The sequence below is a fragment of the Panthera pardus genome, unplaced genomic scaffold (assembly GCF_024362965.1).
Source record: "Panthera pardus isolate Hobbes unplaced genomic scaffold, ASM2436296v1 HiC_scaffold_11, whole genome shotgun sequence".
Lineage (NCBI taxonomy): Eukaryota > Metazoa > Chordata > Mammalia > Carnivora > Felidae > Panthera > Panthera pardus.
In genome coordinates, this window is record NW_026526666.1 from 85,822,619 (window position 1) to 85,843,709 (window position 21,091).

General features: G+C 44.9%; 1 protein-coding gene and 1 non-coding gene across 2 annotated transcripts; both read right to left on the bottom strand.

Annotated features, from left to right (window-relative positions):
* Positions 1-208: 208 nt before the first annotated feature.
* PPP1R8 (protein phosphatase 1 regulatory subunit 8) lies at positions 209-20,752 on the bottom strand. The gene is given in 8 exon segments (XM_019432497.2): positions 209-1,689; positions 3,876-3,940; positions 9,455-9,599; positions 11,133-11,279; positions 11,281-11,354; positions 12,682-12,835; positions 18,681-18,741; positions 20,621-20,752. Coding segments are annotated over 8 exon segments (1,056 nt in total). The 5' UTR covers positions 20,677-20,752; the 3' UTR covers positions 209-1,335.
* LOC128776021 (small Cajal body-specific RNA 1) lies at positions 16,984-17,149 on the bottom strand. Its single transcript, XR_008420996.1, has one exon. It is a non-coding gene; the product is annotated as a small Cajal body-specific RNA 1 (non-coding RNA).
* Positions 20,753-21,091: the final 339 nt, after the last annotated feature.

The following is a 21,091-nucleotide window of genomic DNA, read 5'->3' on the forward strand; positions in this document are numbered from 1 at the left end:
GGCACCTCTTAACCCACTTTGCTCAGTGAGGCGTCAGTCTGGGGACTGGAATCTCTAATTAGAATTTCCACATTCGGCAGGGGGCATCTTTATTTGTGGTAATAAAACGGGGCCAGAGCATCGCTTCCCAAGCCTACCTGCACCTCCGACAAAACATTCCCTGATGGCAGCGGGAATCCGTGATGGCGACCGAATCACAGACTGCACGAATGACAAAAGTTACGTTTAATTTACAATGTAATAAAGGTTACAGGTAAAAAGCTACACATAAAGCGTGAAAAGGCCTATTACACAAATGTACAAATCTCTGTACAAAGCTCATATCACTGTTTGCTACCTTCGTCTCCTGTGTTTGTTACTGGGCCGAGTCCTGGAGCTCTGGGTTATGAGAGCTCTCAGTAAAGGGGGTGGGGGGGGGGGGGTGGAGAGCCTCTGAACCAACACCTAAAAATGTCCTCTTAGAGACATCAGTTACTTGCAAAGTAAAATTTTTTCAATTGGAATTGCTGCTCTAACTGGTCATATCCTTTAAAAATTGCCTTCATAACACACTTGAATAGGAAAGCAATGCCTTAAAGAGTAGAGGACAGTACTCTGGAATCAAACGAAAAACTTCAGCAAGTAGAGTACTCAGGTGTGACAAGAGAAACAAGTGAAGTTCAAACAATACCGTAAGTTTCAAACTACCCACCTGTATCTACAGCACTGGTCACAGATGAAGAAAATCAAAATGTTCTCATTCCAACAGAAAGGACAAAAGAGAAAAAAGCCTAACTATTGGACCTCAAAACCAGTGACCCAGGCAAACATTTCTGAGTTGAAACCTCAGCTTAACTGAAGAATTCTAAACCCTCTTTTGATAGACCTGGGATCCATGGCGAACCCTTTGCTACCTGGGACTTGCAGGGGACAGTAAACAGAAACCAGGCTGCTGGACCCACAGGCTGGTGATGCTGCTACCATCAGCACAGCTCTAGATGCCACCGGAGGGCCTAGAGTCTCTCCCCAGGGTACACATGACTTTAAATCAAACTGACCCCAGAACGAGGAAGAAAAGAAAAAGGTGGTGATGGAAGAGGCCTGGGAAAGGGCCAGGGCAGCCTACCTAGTGGGAAATATGAAACACTGTTCTACACTCATAGTGTTCTGAAGACAGGTCTTTATGGGATAGTCCAACCCCACCCCAGCTTTAACATTACATGGTTAGGGCCCCAGGAGACATTCTGAAAGACGAGACCGCACACATGGAAAGTTTTTCTCCCTAGTTCATTAGCTCCCCCGTCACCCTTCCACCCAATTCCCACCCAATCCCACCCTTCTCCATGACCAAAAATATCAAATCAGTAAGGAAGGTGTAGGCTTCTTGCCCGGCCAAGCCTCTTTTGCATATTTCTTCTTCTTGGGTTCATTGACAGCTTCGGGGTTATAGACTGCAGGATTTGGTGCAGGGTTCATGTTCACTGCTGACGGCACGACGGGAGTCAAGTCCACGTCAGGGGCGAGGTTCGGGTATGGCATGGGCAAGCCACCGATGAGTGCTGTCCCATGGATGCCGTGTGGCTGAGAGCCGGCTTCACTGTGCGTGGGGGGCAGGCCCCCGTAGAGTCCTCCACTGAATGCAAAGTTCTGCATGCGCCTGCTCCCTGATTCCTCCAGGCCCAGGGAGCCAGGGCCTTCCACCCGCTTCTTCTGTGGTTCACAAGAAACAGAGGAGACAAGAGGTAAGACACGAGAGGGTGTCAGTTAGCCTTTTCTATTCCAACCCTAGAAAACTTGAAGAAGGCCCCTAACCCTCTAGCTTGTTTTGTTTCCTAGACAACCTATTTCACTCTCCTGAAATCTCAGGGTTTGAAGAGACCACCTGACAGTGGTTGTCTAACATTGATGGTTCCCAAATACTGCTCCACACAAAGTGTTCACCATCCTACAATGCACTGGGAAAAATGAGGACGTGTGAGCTTTTCATAAAGTAAAACTTACCCAGTTTAAGTGACTACTCTTTGTCATAAGGTCACACCCCTCCCTCTCTTTTTTGATTTTAAAAATGCCCTTTTAGGAAACAGTGGTGATAACAAGTAATACAAGTATTTAAGTAAAAAGTCAATATCTTCACGTTGACCACACGACTTTTAAACATTAATCTGAGAGCAGAACAAATCTGTGGTGACAGAAAGCAGTTCACTGGGTGCCTGGGGCTGGGGGGCGGGGGGGGGTGGGGAACTGACAGCAAGAGTACATAAGTAAACTTTCTGGGGTGATACAAAGCTATACATGGAGTATGGTGGTGGTAACCCAGGTGTATACATTTGTCAAAACTCAAACTGTACACTTAAATGTATTTTATCATATGTAAATTATACCATAATGAAATTGACAAAGAAGTAAAAACATCTGGTTTTATATTTTATTTTTTAAAGTAATCTCTATACCCAACGAGGGGCTTGAACTTACAACCCCGAGATCATGCTCTACCGACTGAACCAGCCAGGCTCCTCTTGCTGGTTTTATACTTTAATGACAACAGAACATTTGGAAGGAAGGAAGGAAGGAAGGAAGGAAGGAAGGAAGGAAGGAAAGAAGGAAGGAAGGAAAGAAGGAAGGGAGGGAGGGAGGGAGGGAGGGAGGAGGGAGGGAGGGAGGAAGGAAGGAAGGAGCTCAAGGAGAAACGTGACCTGAATGCTATGGAGACAACAGAGAAACACGTCATCTTGTACTTTTTCACACTGGCTTATGAATGCTCATGAAAGATCCCCCTCAACCCTCTGACCCTTTTGGATTAAAAAAGACTAACCAGAAATTTCTAACCAGAAATTTGACAGATATTATCAATCTAAAGTTTAATTTTTTTGTTTTGTTTTTTAAATAAAACTTTCTATAGCATCTGTGACCAGCATCTTCCAATCACTTTTTTGAATATCTCTGTTGACAGGTCTCACTATTTCAAGGGGTCACTTGCCCCCTATGACAGTCCCAGCTGCCACGTAGTTCCTCCACATGTTGAGCAATTAGAACATCTCTGTAACTTCCACCTCTTGGTTCTTCAACATACCTGATCTTTCAACCTAATCCTGATCTGGACTGGCTTTCCTATCTGCACCATTCTCAACCACAAGACAAAGGCACGGCCAAGCTGGAGGTGCCATGCAGAAACGTGACAATGTTCCTCCTCCCCTAATAGCTGACTTCAAGCCAGAAGGGCAAGGCTAAAGAAAAGTGGGCTTCTCTGCACCCTGCTGGAGGTAAATTTATAGGCTCCCATCACATCAGAATTTATACACAGCATCCAGCTGGCCAGTCCGCCTGCAGCCTTTCTATGGCACTCCAGGATCCCCTAGATTCAGGTGGGGTGAAAGTCTTTCTACAGGCATGAAAAAACAGAGGAACAAAAGAATGTGTTTTAAAATTAAGCACACACAGGGCGCCCGAGTGGCTCAGTGCGTTAAGTGTCCGGCTCTCGGTTTCAGCTCAGGTCATGATCTCATGATTGTGGGATCGAGCCTCGCATCAGTCTCTGTGCTGACAGCATGGAGACTGCTTGTGATTCTCTCTCTCCCCCCCCCTCCCTCTGCCCCTCCCCTGCTTACACATGCACAGTCTCTCTCTCAAAATACATGAATGAACATTAAAAAACAATTTTAATTAAGCACACATTTAACACTTACCTACACATAAAAGAGTGGGGTTTTATTTTTTATTTTCATTTTTTTCTTTTAAAGATTTTAAAGTAATCTCTATACCCAACGTGGGGCTCAAACCTACAACCCCAAGATCAAGAGTTGCATGCTGACTGACTGAGCCTACCAGGCACCCCAAAAGAGTGGGTTTTTAAACCAGACTGTATGGCATTCCGAACAGTGTTACAATGTGCTTCCTACCTTGACCGGGACCACTGCAGTCTGCACCATGTTCCGGAAGCGACCAACTGAGGGATCCACATCCTCTGCAGAAGACACCAGAGGGTAATTAGTTTGATACTCTGCTGGGAGGATTAAGGGAACAGGGCTCACTGCAAACAAAGTAACCACAACAACTCATATTCAAACAGTAGAATACAGCTAGCAATTCTGAGTGTTTACTGAGTGCTGGCACCATGTTAAATCCTCACAACTCTATGAGGCAGGTACTGCTACAATCAACATCTAACAGACACACTCAGGCGTCGATGAGTGAGCTGCCTGGCCCAGTCACCCTGCTGGAGAGTGGGGGGACCAGGATTTGTGTTCAAGCAGCCAGAAATAGGCCTGGGCCCCTGGACCACTGCACTGTACCTACCCTCCCCAAGTTTTTTTTCCATTCCACATATGTGCTTTTTTTTTTTTTTTAATTTTTTTTTAAATGTTTGTTTATTTTTGAGACAATGCAAGAGACAGAGTGCAAGTGGCCGAGGGGCAGACAGAGGGGAGACACAGAATCCAAAGCAGGCTCCAGGCTCTGAGCTGTCAGCACAGAGCCCGACATGGGGCTTGAACTCACGAACTGTGAGATCATGACCTGAGCCAAAGTCAGACGCTTAACCGACTGAGCCACTCACGTGCCCCCACATATGTCCTTTTGAAGAGAGAAACCAAAGAGCAGATATTATCAACCCCAAGCCAGTGATAAAATGATGACACGTGAGACATGTGAAGCGGCCACATACCACATACCTTGCCAATGCCTGCTCATTAGCAAATAACAGAAAGGGAAAACTTAACCTGGCCTTTGACCTGACAACTGTATACAATCAAGAATTTTACTGAAGGATTTGAAGCCCCCTGTCGAGGCGGCATGGAGAGCAGCCCCCCTTTTCACAGGGTACACACACATTATTGTGCCCTATTAAGTTTCTAGCTTCATTTGCTGCAGAAAGACAGCGCTAAGACCAAGTAAGGGATGTGCTTGCAGCTGGTCACTCACTCATGCCTCATTTACTGGACATCAAGGATGGAAGTAAAAGAGCAAGATACTGTCCTGCCTTTAAGGAGGTCACAGATGAAAAGCCAGACAGGCTACAACACAACGGAGGGGTGCAAAACAGTGTTCCTGGAGCACAGAGGGGACCACTGGGCTGGACTGCCTGGGATGAACAGGAGCTTTCTTGCTGAAGGCTAAGTGTGTGGAAACAGGAAGGGAGACTTACTATTATTACTAAAAACCCACTCCAAGACCTCTTTGTCTTAATATAGTGGTGGGAAAGGAAGTTTCCCTAATAGGTGTTGTTTATCTTATTTTAAATGCATAGAGGGTGACTGTTATTAAAAGAAACACTCCTAGTGTTGATGGGGGGTGGGAGAGAGGGGAAAGTGGGTGATGGGCATTGAGGGAGGGCACCTGTTGGGATGAGCACTGGGTATTATATGGAAACCAATTTGAGGGAGGAAGAGAGTGAGGGAGGAAGGAAAGGGAGGGAGGAAGGAAAGGGAGGGAGGGAAGGAAAGGGAGGGAGGAAGGGGAGGAAGGGAAGGAAGGGAAGAAAAAGGAAGGGGAGGGAGGAAGGGAAGGAAGGGAAGAAAAGGAAGGGGGGGAGGGAGGGAAGGGAAGGAAGGGAAGGAAGAAGGGAAGAAGAAGGAAGGAAGGAAGAAGAAGGAAGGAAGGAAGGAAGGAAGAAAGAAAAGAAAGACTCCTATGAATCCCTTAGGAAAACAAAGATTCCCTATTTGAGTAATTAACCCCTGTCTGGCTTTTCACAGATTAGGATGCCTCTAAACAATACACCCTGGCATTACATTCACGACCAATCTTTGTTCAGTGAATAAACAAACGAATGACTTCTATAGGGAAGAAGAGGAAAAGATATCCAGGCTCATTAGGAAGGAGATGAGGGCTGTAAAAAAGGCATCCTCACCTTTTTTCTCAACCCCACAGGAGTCCTGTTCCAATCATCCCTCCGGCAAGGAAAGCCAAACAAAGCACAAGAGCAACTGGAGCCCAAGAGGAGTGGCTAATGGGGTACACACTCCACGTGTGCGATGCGCCTGCAGAGGGCCGGGGCAAACTCTCGGGGGACCTGTCTTGCGCTGTGCTGGCTGAATGGCACTCCTGTGCTCTCCTCATCTCTAGCCATTCCACCCTGAGAGGACGTACCCATTCCACGAGATCTCTGTTCCTTGAGGATCTAGCAACAAATTCCTTGCTAAGTCTACTTCTGGTACAGGAAAGGTTGCACGGATAAAAGGCAAAAGCGGTGGTCGATGATGATGGGGAGGGATAATGGTTAACACTTACCAGGGGCTTACTGAGTGCCAAGCACTGATCTGAAGTACTTTTACATATACTAAACATTTAGCCTCCCCACCAATCCTATGAGGCCAGTATCTGTTAAGTCACTTGGTCAAGCTCACACAGCTACTAAATGTGGAGGTCGATTTCAAAACCTACGTCCTCTTAACACCCATGCTATGCTCTGCCGAGTACACATTCTGCTCCAGGGCAATAATTTTTAAGGAGAAAAACAGAGCAGACCAGACCCTGAGTTCTGAAAGAGATTTAAAAGATTGACTAGTTCAGGGATTCCCAATTTGATGGCTGTTCATCAGTACAAAAAAAGAGCTTGTTTAAAACTATAGATTTCTAGGTCCAACTCCTAGGAACTCTTATTCAATAGGTTCTGGGGCCCAGAAATAAGTCTCCCTAATTGGTCACTTGGCCCCTGCCTGAACATTTCCACTGGGTATTCACTGCTTTGGAGAGTAATCTCCTCCACTCCACATACCAAACAAATGCCCAATCTTTCACTGGAATCCTGTTAATTCTTCCTCTAAATGTAAGAGGGATTTGGGGTGCCTGGGTAACTCAGTTGGTTAGGTGTCGGACTCTTGATCTTAGCTCAGGTCGTGATCCCATTTTGTGAGATACAGCCCCATGTCAGGCTCTGTGCTGACAACGTGGAGCCTGCTTGGGATTCTCCTTCTGTCACTCCTGTTTGTTCTCTTTCTCTCTCAAAACAAATAAATAAACTAAAAAAATAAATTAAATAAACGTAAGGATTCATTTTTTTGTTAATGTTTACTTATTTTGAGAGACAGCGAGAGAGAGAGCAAGCGCATGAGCACGAACCGTGAAGATCATGACCTGAGCTGAAATCCGGGAGTTGACACTTAACTGACTGAGCCACCCAGGTGCTGCCCTGCCCCTTTAAAAATGTTTATCTATTGGGGCACTTGGGTGGCTCAACTGGTTAAGCGTCCGACTTCAGCTCAGGTTATGATCTCATGGTTCACAGGTTTGAACCCTGTGTTGGGCTCTGTGCTGACAGCTCAGAGCCTGGAGCCTGCTTTGAATTCTGTGTCTCCCTCACTCTCTGCCCCTCCCTCCCTCCCTCTCCAAAGTAAATAAAACATTATTAAAAAAATGCTTATTTATTTGAGAAAGAGAACACATGCATATGCAAGCCAGGAAGGGGAGGGAGAGGGAGACGGAGAGGCGGGGGGGTGGGGTGGGGTGGGACAGTGAGAGTGAGAGAGATAGAGACAGAGAGACAGAAAGACAGAGAGGGAGAGAGAGAAGGAGGGAGAGAGAGAGAGAGAGGGAGAGAGAGGGAGGGAGAGGGAGGGAGAGGGAGAGAGAGAGGGAGGGAGAGAGAGAGGGAGGGAGAGGGAGAGGGAGAGGGAGGGAGAGAGGAGGGAGAGGGAGAGAGGGAGGGAAGGAGAGGGAGAGAGGGAGGGAGGGAGAGGGAGAGAGGGAGGGAGGGAGAGGGAGGGAGAGAGAGAAGGAGAGAGAGAAGGAGAGAGAGAAAGAGAAAGAGAGAGAGAGAGGTGGAGGGAGAGAGAGAGAGGAAGAGGGAGGGAGAGAAGGAGGGAGGACAGAGAGAGAGATGGAGGGAGAAAGAGAGAGGGAGAGGGAGAGGGAAAGGGAGGAGAGGGAGGGAGAGAGAGAGAGGGAGAAGGAGGGGGAGAGAGAGAGAGAGGGAGAGGGAGGGAGAGAGAGAAAGAGAGAGGGAGGGAGAGAGAGAGAGGGAGAAGGAGGGGGAGAGAGAGGGAGAAGGAGGGGGAGAGAGAGGGAGAAGGAGGGGGAGAGAGAGAGAGAGGGAGGGAGGGAGAGAGAGGGAGGGAGGGAGAGAGAGAGAGAAAGAGAGAGAGGAGAGAGAGAGAAAGAGAGAGAGAGAGAGGAGAAAGAGAGAGAGAGAGAGAAAGAGAGAGAGAGAAAGAGAGAGAGAGAGAGAAAGAGAGAGAGAGAGAGAAAGAGAGAGAGAGAGAGAGAGAAAGAGAGAGAGAAAGAGAGAGAAAGAGAAAGAGAGAGAGAAGAGAAAGAGAGAGAGAGAGAGAGAAAGAGAGAGAGAAAGAGAATCTCGTTGCTTTTTATGCTGAGCCAAATACTTGCTACTCACTGGCTCTGGCTTTGCCTGCTCCTTCCTCTCTAAGGTCAGCCCTGCAAATACCCAACCGCAGTGGCTGTGCCTCCTCAAGCATGATCCCCCTACCCAGCATTTGGAGGAGGTTTTCCATAGCTGCAAGTCTCCTCCTCCCTCAGGACTACATAACACATCTGGTGGCTGAGGTCACGCTTGCATTTGGTAACCCATCCGGGTGAGTTCTGCTGAGAACACAAATGAGTGGGGTTGCTGTCCCCTAGTCTTCATGCAATTTTTAACTGCACCTGACTAGTTGCCACATCACCCTGATGACTCATTCAATTAACTGAAATCCCCACATCTTTTTTTTTCATGAGCTGTCACTGGAACAGATCTTCTCCATTTAAATAATTGGTATTTTTGAACCTAAACGCAGGACTTGAAAGTTATTCTCAATGTATTTCATTTGGGAAGTAAAAGTTTGGGATCCTCGTTTCCATCCACCGAGACTGATTTCAAACAAGGTTTTCTGAATCTCAATTCCATCTTCATCATACAAACTATACCTTGGGTCTCTATGTCGTCCACCTCACCTACCAGAGTACCTGTCATACTGTGTATACCCAGTAAGTGGTTGTTGAAGGACGGAACAAGTTAGTGAACTTGGTGGCCTTCCCATAAACTGATGCTCTCACCTTGCCGACATTTCCATACAAATTTTCTAGAGATTACTTCCTTACAGAGAGGCAAGTCTTCAGTGCAGTTCATGGTGACGGCAAAAGGTTTTCCAATCTTAGAGAGAGGTACCATTCGTACTCAGAACTCCACAAAGACAATAATGTTCTACTCTGAGGTAAAGATAGCAAACAACCCTACTTTACCTAAACTTCTGCTATGACGCAGACTTAGCATCTCCCCTGCAGATCAGCAGGGGAGAATCACAGCCTGGCTCTGTCTACTGAATTACACGGGCCCCTCCTTTGGCTATTTCTTTCACAACGCAACTGGATAATGCTTGAGTGTTTGAGGGTACTTCACCAAGGCACCATAAGAAAACCTCTCCCCTTAATACAGTGCCGGTCGTTCTAAACCTTGCTGAGAAACATTACAACTAACCTACACACTGTGCACAATACTCTCAGAGATCCAGCTTTCTCATCAGAAGAAACCAGGAAGATACCTCACCTGGATTGATGATCTCATCATCCTCACTGAAAGTCACCCGTGAGTTCTTCCTCTTTCTCTTTGGTCTCTGAATGTCGAGATTCCCCTCCTCAATGGTCAGGGTGGAAATCCGCTTGTTGTGGGCAGTGTTGAACTCTGTCAGGTTCTAGGCCAGGGTTCACACAAGACAGACAGGAGTCAGTACACAGGGAATTTGAAGAACATAGAGCTAAACAAAGAGCAAGAAGGCTTTAGAAGTGAACCTTAACCTCTGCAGGCAAACAGCATTCTCTTCTGTATTCCAAAAAAAATTCATTACCACCCTTGGACTGCTACTATTAACAAACCTCTTTTGACAGAATGTGGAACATCCTCACTGACCAGCAGGGCAGTGATGGTCAAAAGAAGGTGAACAACCCTGAGTTGAGAACAGATCATCTGTGCAAGTATCCTTGAGTTGAGGTTTTGTGTTTTGTGGGGCGGAAGAAAGACTATCATGTCGTCAAGCTGGGGAATGAAAGAATGTGGCTGGGAGGAACCCCACGAACCACTCTGAATTAACGAAACAGAGCGGGCAACTGATAGCTTCTTTCCCAGCAGGCCCTGCCCACTGAAGCTCAGAAGGACAGGGCCAGGGGCACTTAATATTTGGCATTAATAGTTTGTCACTTCCCGTCCCTGCATATGGCCCCATTTCTATTCATAACCGCCCATCTATTTCAATGATTAACTTGGCCTCAGCACTGCCGCCTGCCTCTTCCCAATCCTCTGGACTTATTCCAATCTGCACTGCAGTCTGAGACATTCCAAATGTCTTGAGAACAAATGTCTTGAAGACCCAGAGAGGACCTAACAAACTGAACTTAAAAAACAGGGAAGCACGGAAGCAGCACAGTCACAGGAGTGACTGTCAGCAAGTCACTGAGGCTACTTCTTTAGAACAAATAACTTTGAAACTGTAAGATTTCCACTGTGCTTTTCTTCCTAAGGGCTGGGAAACTGCCCTGGTGAACAAGAGGTATATGAATGAGGGTGGTTAAGGACATGCTGGTCTACCTGAATAGACCAGTCACACCAGTGCAGCGACAGACATGTAAATGGAAACAGCCACATCACAAGCCACTGGGGTCAGCCTCTAGAAAAGGAAAACTTCAGCACTTTACATTAAATCTTGTAAAATTCATGGCCTTCAGGGCAGCCGGGCCCAAAAGAACAAACGCAGCCTAGTTCTACTCAGAAGTTTCTTGGGCTATTCGAACAATATCAAAAAAAAGCAATGTAAACGAATGAAAACTTCAGTCTCTCTGAGGCTTATGTTTCCAGGTGCCGGAAATGTTCTATATCTTTGCCACTCAATACGGTCACTTGCCACATGTGACTACTGAGTACCTGAAATGTGGTTAGTAGCTATAGCATTAGACAGTGCAGCTCTAGAAAAGTTTAACTCGCAGCCTTGGCTTCTAACATCTGGTGAAGGTGGGCAGACAACCATGAAGTCTACTGGCTGTACACAACAAGCCCAACACAGTGCAGCTTTCCCAGGCATGTCACATGTGGCCACACTGCCTGGCAAAGTGGCAAAGGCCCACTACTGGGCTCAAGAAAACCTCCTGATGCTAGGTCACTGGCATCTCAAGCTACATACTGAAAGCTAGAGTCCCCAAAGACAAAACAATGTCATAGACAGACGTGAAATTACATCAAGCTCGGTCTCCTCCTCTGGAAGCCCCAGTAAGCCCTTGAGTTCATCATCCTCTCCACCCATCTTCTCATCTCCTTTCACAGCTGACGGCAGTGTCTGAGGCTTCTCACGTAGAGTATATGCCCTTGTGGATGCACCAAACGAGGACTGTGGAATCGATGGGAATTTGCTGAGGCTTGTGAGGCTCCAACCGAATGTGACCCAAGAAAGTGCCGTGTGCTGGGAATAACCAAATCAGAAATATAAGAGAGAAAACAGAAACAAAAACCAACCTGAGTTGTAGGAGGGAGAACAGCTCCTCCCAGAACATCAGTTTTGTTTTTTTAAAATGAAAACAGCACCGGGTCCGCTCTGCATCCCTTGTCCATGTGTCAAAATGAAAAGGAAACTCTTCATTGGGTCTTGAATCTCTTCAGTGGATCTCTTATACATCTTCAGACCTGACGTTACCCCATGTAATAAAGACCACTGCTTGCTCTCTGCTGCCAGACAAGTTTGGCTTCATTCTGGGTTCAGCAGGAATGGCTCCAACCCAGCAAGAGCCATGCCCCCCAAGGCAGAAGACAGGCATCACTGTGTCTGACCTCTCCAGCCCCAAGTATAAGGGAACATAAGAACTTCTGGCCTGGTGGCAGTTATATTTGGGTTTTCCCCAGGACAATAAAGGAGGCTGGCTGAAACAGGTACAATATGAATGCCAAGGCAAGCCAAAATCCTACTGGAGAGTTTGAATATTTTTCCATGTCTGCATTCTGCATGTTATAAAATGGAGAGAAAAAATGAGATAAATTTGCAAGTTAAGTACTGGTGAGGCAAGTTTCTCCAAAGCCATTATATAAGCATATTGTGTCTTTGTGTGTGTGTGTGTGTGTGTGTGCGTGTGTGTGTGTGTGTGTGTGTGTTAGAGGAGGGGAGAAAGGATAGAACACGACCAGCCTAGAAGCAGGAGCCTTTACATTTTACACTATATTTATACATGGACAAATGAACAAACTTCAGGGCCCCATGAAGTCTCAATTACATTTCTGGGATCATCTTTGGCAGAGTTGAAAATCTTACTTGGAGTGTGCTTATCCAATTAAAATTGGTATTATTAGTAGTCAAAGCAAAATGCTTTGAACCTATTATAAAAAATTAAATTTTGCTCAGAGCAAGTATTTTTTTAATGTCCTGCCCCACTACTCTAATACATTAATGGAGTTTATCACGGCTTCTGCTTAAATTGGACCACAATTTTATCATGGTCCTATCAACACCTGAATACCCATAGCCCCTGGCTCCTGAGTAACTTTTTCTTTGTTCTCTATATATTCCTATTGCCTCGTCCAGAACATGCCTCCCCAAAACCCTCTTCTCTCTCCAGTCATCAATTATTTCAGGAAAATAGGAGATATAACAGAAATAGAGAAGGGCTGATTTAAAAACCAAACAAAAACTTCTTCCTTGATGAGCAATAAAACATGATTTCAAAACGGAAGAACCCAAAGAGCATTTTCACATTGCCCCAAAGAGAATGTGTCAAACAGGGTGGGCGTGAGTTACTTACTACTGTTGAGATCTATTAGGAAAACTCTCTTCAGATGCTTGTGGTAGACCAAGGCAGCGTGGACCCGAGAGCAAGACTGGTGGTCAATGGTAAAGTCACACAAATCAGGGTTTCTCCCAAATAAGTAATACTTCTTCTCATCAATAATCAGTTTCTAAATAAATATTAAATTAAATATTACTTAAATCTCGTTTCAACAGGGTTTAGCAAAAACTCTTCCAATCTAGTAAGTAGAGAATCTTGAGTGGATAAAATTCCTTGCTGAGGCGAAAACAAAATTATTTCCCACTATCCTTCAAGATAAAGAGCTCAGAATAATTTACGAACATTTTTGGGGGGTGGATGGCAATTAATCTCCTCAAATACAGTGGTTAAAGGTCTTGTGTTGGTATGAAAAGAACTTTTCTTAATTCTAGTAGATGAAAGTGGCTTGTGGGAGTGGCTGTCTTCTGTCCATTGGAAATTTAAGATTTCACCAGATCTTAATTTTAGGTCAACCAGGAAACCAGAAATACAAAGCATGTCTACAAAGTAATAAGACTGCTATTCAGAAAATCTACATTCAAATGAAGATTAACGATTGGTTAGGAAAGGACAGGGGTATAAACACCTATATATATTCCAATTATGCTGCCATAGCCCCAGAGGATTTTTGGAATCTTCTATAGGCAGTGCAATTACATTAGATACCACTGTATGAGCATCTAAATCTAACTTTATTGTCACTTCACTCTGGCCACAGAAAAGTATTACTCCAAGTTAACTCTAAATGGGTGTTTGCTGTGTCCAAACATGGAACTACTTCATGGGGCAAAGATTTTCTAGGTTTGGGGGAATGGATTAACATTTATTAAAGGACTACTACTGCGAGGCATTTTAAACATGATCTCATCAAATCCTCAAAACTCTGTGAAATAAGTATCACCTCTATTGTTAAAGACAAGAAAACAGATTGAGAGAGATGAAGCCACAAATCTAAGGTGGCCCAGCTGGTTAAGTAGCAGAGCTGGAGTCTGAACTCAGGTGTGAATGACTTACAACGCCAATATTCTAAATAATGTGCTGTGGGTCCGAAACAATTCCAAGAGAAGAGTTCCAAATGTTTCTAGACACTGGTATGGCACTAAACAGAACCCAATATATAATAGAATACCCCAATATAATAGCAGAAAAGGATTATTTCACAGACCAGCGAAGTGTTATTAAAAATTTATGAGGGGAGGGACACCTGGGTGGCTTAGTCAGTTAAGCACCTGACTCTTGATTTCGGCTCAGGTCCTGATCTCAGGGTGATGAGATCGAGCCCCAAATAGGGCTCCGCGCTGGGTATGGAGCCTGCTTGGAATTCTCTTTCTCTCTCTCTCTCTCTCTCTCTCTCTCATGAATAAGTGAGTGTGAGGGGAGAAGGAGCTGACAGAGCAGTGTTAACTTTTTATTTTGCCAAAAAAGGACACTAAAAAAATTGTCACCAATTAGTATAACAATTTGTATAAAAGAAAGGTCATTTCAACACCAAATAAATAGGAAGGGTAAGGGTAAAGGACATTCTCCGAGCTGAATTTAGCTTTACAGAACATTCACAACACTGTCCTTATTTTCCTTTAATCCTGAATCAGTAAAGCCTTTGCTGATTGGTTGCAGACTGAACTGTGGTAGATGAAGGACTCTAGATGAATTACTGCTAACACTTCTCTCAGTTCTAGAGGTCTACGACTTGACCGCTCAAGAACATGATGTTTTTCCTTTATTTCTTAAAATGTTTATTTATTTATTTTGAGAGAGTGAGCACACGAGAGAGCACGTGCATGCACAGGAAAGGGCAGAGAGTGAGAGGGAGAGAGAATCCCAAGCAGACTCTGCTGTCAGCACAGAGCCTAACATGGGTCTCGATCTCACGAACTGTAACCTGGGCCAAAATCAAGAGTTGGACACTTAACCAACTGAGCCACTCAGGCACCCCTATGTTTTTCCTTTAAACACAAAGTCTCCTTAAGCTCTAGTTGACATTTCACACTATGCTGCTCCTAAAATCCCCAAGAGAAGATAGCACAAAGCTGAGTAGAGAAACAGTCATGTCAGTATGGTACCAGGCTAGCTCTCAAGAGGTTTAGATTTCATTCCTGGCTGTCACTGAATGCACAGCGGGCCACTATTCTACCCTGTGCTTTAGTGTTCCCCCTACAAAACCAGAAATATACCTCATACTGATAAGGAACAACTGCCGAGCACTTATGCGCCATATACTGTGCTGCGTTTTATGCTGGGTCACTTCATCTTCACAGCACTCTGTGGGGTAGGTAGGTACTTTTATTCTTATTTTTACGATGACAAAATTGAGGCACAAAGAAAATAATTAACCTATTCCAGTTTACACAGCGAAACACAGAAGCCACCCCCTTATCCGTGGGGGATATATTGATTCAGCTGATGCCTGAAACCTCAGATAATACCAAATATATGTATGTATCTACTATGTCTCTTCCTACACATACACCCTTATGATAAAGTTTAACTTATAAATTAGGGACAGTAAGAGATTAACAGCAGTAATAAGAAAAATTCTAATATCCTGCAATAAAAGTTATGTGAATGTGGTCTCTCTCTCTCAAAATATCTTACTGTCCTGTACTTACCCTTCTTACGATGATGTGAGATGATAAAATGCCTATATGATGAGATGAAGTGAGGTGAATGGCACAGGCACCGTGATGCATTCGGCTACTACTGACCTTCTGACACCATGTCAGGAGGATCATCTGTGCCAGTAACTGAACCCATGGAAAGCAAAACTGTGGATAAGGGGGGACACTACTGTATTTGTAAAGCTGGATTAGAAATTCAGGTCTGTCTTACTTCAGACTCTGACTCTTTTAACCACCACATGATAGATTTTCTTCACCCTGCCTCCCTTAAAAAACGTACCATGAGGCAAGGAACATTTTCAGGAGTGAACAAGTACTATGGGTCACTTTCTTAATTTTTCTTTTAACTATTACTTACCCAGTGTCTTTCAAGCTTAGCCTTAAGCCTCAATTAGTTCAATCTAGCTAGGTACATGGGTCACCTCTAGGAAACTCTGTCCGGCAGTGCCCATCTGCTGCTGGCAGAGCTTGTCCCAGGCCTGGACCACTACGGAGCTCCAAGATTTAACAACAGCCCTGACAGCTCAATCAATCATCCCCATGTCATCCCCAAGCTTTAAGATTTGGGTTGAAAATAAGACATTGATTTAGAACTGAGAGAGCCCTGAAATTTCAACATCTTGTTCTCTCCAAGTACTGTCCATGCATGCTGAATCTCACGGCATTTCTCATTCATATTTATATGCACACAGATTATGTCCACACAAACTTAAATTTGCTAACTACAGTGCTCACAGACTGGTCTCAAGGAAGCAACATATAAAGTTACCCGCTCCTGGGTTCTAATACAACACTGACCAACCTTCTATGATTCTAAGGTGCCAAAGATATACTAGAGTATGTGTTCAGAGGGGGGAAAAAAGAGGGGCACCTGGGTGGGCTCAGTTGGCTGAGCATCTGACTTCAGCTCAGGTCTCTGTGAGGTCGAGCGTTGGGCTCTGTGCTGATAGCTCCGAGTCTGGAGCCTGCTTCAGATTCATTCTCTCTCTCTCTCTGCCCCTCCCCTGCTCACACTGTGTCTCTCTCTCTCTCTCTCTCAAAAATAAACACTTAAAAAAAAAAAAGAGAGGGGCACCTGGGTGGCTCGGTCAGTTAAGCGTCCGACTTCAACTCAGGTCACGATCTCATGGTCTGTGAGTTCGAGCCCCGCGTCGGGCTCTGGGCTGACGGCTAGGAGCCTGGAACCTGCTTCTGATTCTGTGTCTCCCTCTCTCTCAGCCCCTCCCCCGTTCATGCTCTGCCTCTCTGTCTCAAAAATAAATAAACGTTAAAAAAAATTTAAAAAAAAAAAAAAAAAAAAAGAGAGAAAGGGCCTCCAAATTAAATATATACATTCATTATTAAAGGGACCTCAATTACAGAAACGTTCAAATATACTGAGGATAACAGTATGTCTTAGAATCAAGGAAATGTGTTAATTCTTGGACAGTGTCCAAGTATATGAAATTAATTCACTGGTCTTTCAACAGTCATTAACACACAATTTCTTTTCTCTCTCCCTCTTTTTTTTTTTTTTTTAAAGATTTCATTTTTAAGTAATCTCTATGCCCACCATCGGGCTCTCACAACCCCGAGATCAAGAGTGGCATGCTCTACTGACTGAGCCAGCCAGGTGCCCCTAACACAATTTCTTGACTAGCTATGGCTAATACCACTATTCAGTTGTGCCTCTGAGTTATAACTCAGAGTGTGTCTTTACACACTGGGCTTAAATGACTCATGGCTTTTGTTTTAATATTGCACTTCTTAAACCCAGCTATCACAACACATCACAAGCCTTTGACACAAGGCTAGGATATAGATAGCTCGGTTAGTATCAAGTGCTAAATCCTTAAAAATAGGCACATCTCAGGTCTATTCTTCTCAGAAACAATGTAGTGATGTCTAAGGACTGTAACTTGACAATCGTGTGGCAACTCAGCATACCTAAGAGCACTGAAGGACAGAGAACATGATCAGTTAATGGAAACCATTTATCGGCGGGATGTTTGAGAAATTAGAGTGCCTTGAAAATATGTATTATTTCACAAAGGAATATGATACTAGCATTAACACTAGGCCTCCTTGTCTGTTTCTTCCTACTACAAACTAAATATTTACTAAATTCTAGTAACAAAATAAATTCCTGTATGTCTTCAAAGCTTCATACCATGTAGCAAAAATATTTTTTGTATCTATCAAACAGTCTACAGTAAAAAGAGTTTACAGACATTTTAGCTAAATTATTTCCTTGAATAATCTTGATGTTTTGTAACCTTGAAAACAGAAGAACCCATAACAAAAAGTCTCTAAGTGACTGGCTAAGGCATGATGAATTCACAAAATTCAACACAACTCATGCCTTAATACTTTGCAAAACACCTGGGTCTCCTTCAGGAGATTTCACAGATGGCTTTTCAACCATGGAATACCTTGATTTTTACTATAGGCCAAAGGAAAACAACTGCTTTCAAGAATAGGGCTTTGAACCTTAATTCTGTCTGAGTGAGCAAACATAAAACTGCTTGAAACATGGAGACTCACAACTCCATGCTCACAGGGGACTTAATCTCCATTTGTTGGTAAATAAATGGTACCATAAGGATTTTAAAAAACTTAGAAACTTATACAGACTAATAGCTAATCAAAATTCATGTTCTCTTGAGGTTCTGTATGGTGTTCATTCTAAAGACTTGTGTAAAAGCTGGAATTCTGCTCTTTTCCCTTATAGTACTTATTTAAATTATAATCATCTAATTTTTGTGTGACTGTCTTTCCCACCAGATAATTTAAGAATAGGAACCACATTTGTTGTGTTCACTGTTGTAGTCTGTATGCTGAGTACCATGACTGGCACATAGTAAGCATTCAGTAAATGTCTTGAATGAATGAATGAGTTTTATCTTCAATCCAGTCTCTTTCTGAACAAGCATTTTAGCTTACTATATTTCTTTGAAGGGCTTGGGCCTGAATTGCATAAATGCAACTTAAAAAAGTGAAAATCTACATCATTCACTTTCTTCTTCGGTTACTGCATATCTTGCAACTTCAACACAATTCCACATACTCAGAGAGAAAGAATTCGCCAAGTTACAGGGCTTCCAGTTTGATGGGGACCCATAAGCCTATGATCAATTAAAACCCTTCATCTGGCAGGTGAGAGAAGTCACAAAAAACTGAGTGTCTGTGGGAGATACCAGTTTTGAATGTGTTATATCACCATGTGCTTTTAATAGAAAAAAAAAAAATCAGGATGAACGAAAGTAGCATTGCTGGAAAACAAAGCACAGGAGAGGGGGCGGAAAAGTGAGTCACTGGCAAAAATGCTTAGTGTGATGAGGGAAAAAAAAAAGAAAAAGAAGACATGTGTTTCCATACCTCAATTAGCTTGTCTCCTTTGACTACATCCAGATGTAAACCAGGTGGGGGTTTACCTGCCCTGAAAAATAAGAGTGAGGAAAGCATTTTCAGGATGAGTTTACAAATGCCGTTTACAATTACTGTCCCATTCAACACTGCAGCTCTTTTACCAGTCTATAATTAGTTCATGTTCAGCAGAAATGTCATCTACTTCACTGTTATTACAGCTCCTTTCTACATTTGACACTTCCCCAGTGATTCAATTGCTCTAAAACAGACTTTAGTGGATCTGTATTTAGAGCAGCACCAAAGAAACCTATATCTACCTTGGAGAAAAAGCAGCACAGAGAGTCCAAGTACTACTATAGCTGGGGCAGTCTGGTCACTTGAAGTTGGAATCTAAGATGTGCCACTACCACTAATACCATATAAAGGCAGAATGAATCAGGGGTGTTCGGGGCTGATCAAGATTAGTCTCATCACAGAATAAACAGAGGCTACCTGTCCTGGGCTCTGAGACCAAATCAGAGGTGCATAATTAGGGAGCCAGGGCAATCCAAAAGCATGTCCGTAAAACCAGGTGCCAATAAATACAAGAGGTGTTTGTTACCCTTGAACAGGTCTGTCTACAGGGGTATGTTTAAGGGAACTGTTCCCTATACTCCTATAACCTATACTCCTATAACACCATTCAAGGAGGATACACATAGGTCAAAGCAGCTAACAGTGGCTGGTACTTACCAGACTGAGGAAATGGCTGGTGATTGCAAATAGTCTCTTGTAACTACAAGTTTACAGTCCTGGTCCAACTTCTGAAACCCATGCAGCAAGGGACCAAAATGGACATACAATTTGTAGACTGAAGCAACTGGGTGTTACCAAAGTGCAGAGGGACCCAGAAAACAGCCACACATTTGCTTCAGGCCTTTGCTCCTTTTAAGTTTGAAGAAAGAACAATCTTGCCAGAGCCCCTACATTTGCATACACACGTACACACGTACATACACACACACACACACACACACACACACACACCCCGTAGTCATCTCACAATCCTGCCTCAACTCTTCTATGGCAGTTGCTGAAAGGGCAGTGCACTGAACAAAAGCCCATTTTGTCCGGAAAACAGGGAAAGAAATGTTAAATGTTACATCCAAAACATGCTTTCTGAACTCCTACTGTGTGCCTGGCTTAGGCCTAGGGGCTGGGAACACAAAGGTGAATCAGACAGCCCTTGCCCTTGAGGATCTCAATATAACGGGAAAGAGATGAATAACACCTAAACTGGGATGAGCTACAGCAGAAATAGCTCTAACTCGGATGGGTCTCCTTGCAAGGCAATGCATATTTATTCATCTTGTAACCTACTCAAAGACTAACCTAAATTATTCCATTATTCCCAAGAGCTTGAGAAGGGCTGAAAGGGGTTCATTCCAAAAATTACTGATGCCTACTCTGAGGTGGGTCAAAGCCGTCCCTACCCTCAGGGCGCTTCCAGTCTGCGGGAGGCAGAAAAGTACTGCACGGGAGATGCAGCAACGACAGAGGGATGCTGGGCGCTGAGCTTGGGATGGGGCCGGGAAGCTGGCTCGTGCGCGCTCGGGACAGAGAGCAGGGGGGCAGGTACGGTGCTCCACAAGAACACCAGGCACTCAGTCACTAGTTGGGGTAAGTTCGGGGCCAAGGCCCCGAAACGCCCCCGGCAACCGGCTGATCGCCCAAGGGACTGCCTAAACGAGCACCTCAGAGCCCCCAAGTCTGGGTTTCCTCAGTTTCTGGGCCCGGGCTCCGGGCTCCCGGTTCCTCCACACGCCGCCCGGCCCGACGGACAGTTCTCCCTCAATCAGTTCCAGGGTCTCTGAGCCGTCCGGCTTGCTGCGAAAAATGAGCCGCCCTGCCAGTCCGGGCCAAGCCAGGCCGGGCCAGGCCACTTCAGCCCTGGCCGCCCCGCCACTCACCAGGTCGGGCAGTCGAACAGCGGGAGGCTGGAGCCGGAGTTCGCGGCTGCCGCCATCTTGCGTCTCCCCCTCCCATTTGGCGGGCCCTAAGCACGCCGGGAAACTGGAAGACCCAGAGGGGAGAGGCAGCATCCCAGCAGTCTGTGCGTACGCACTGGCGCGCGCGCGCACGCACACCTACGCATGCATAGGGCGTTTCTAGTGGTGGTGGAGCCTGGGGTCTGATTTCTTAAGTTCTCTTTCGGTGTTTTGAGACTGCCGCCCTTCTCCGGAAGATCCTCGGGAGGGTACGGCTTTCCTTGCCCAGGAAGTGCCTGAGGAAAAGGGGCTCGTAAGGAGGGGTGTCGGTCTCCCTTAATGTCCTCTTCCAGACAACGCTTCTGGGCTCTAAAATCTTGGGACTCTATCCTTGCCCTGGGCTTGCACCATCAGCCTTTCCACCCCTATCTAGCGTGAAGCTTGAGGGCAGAA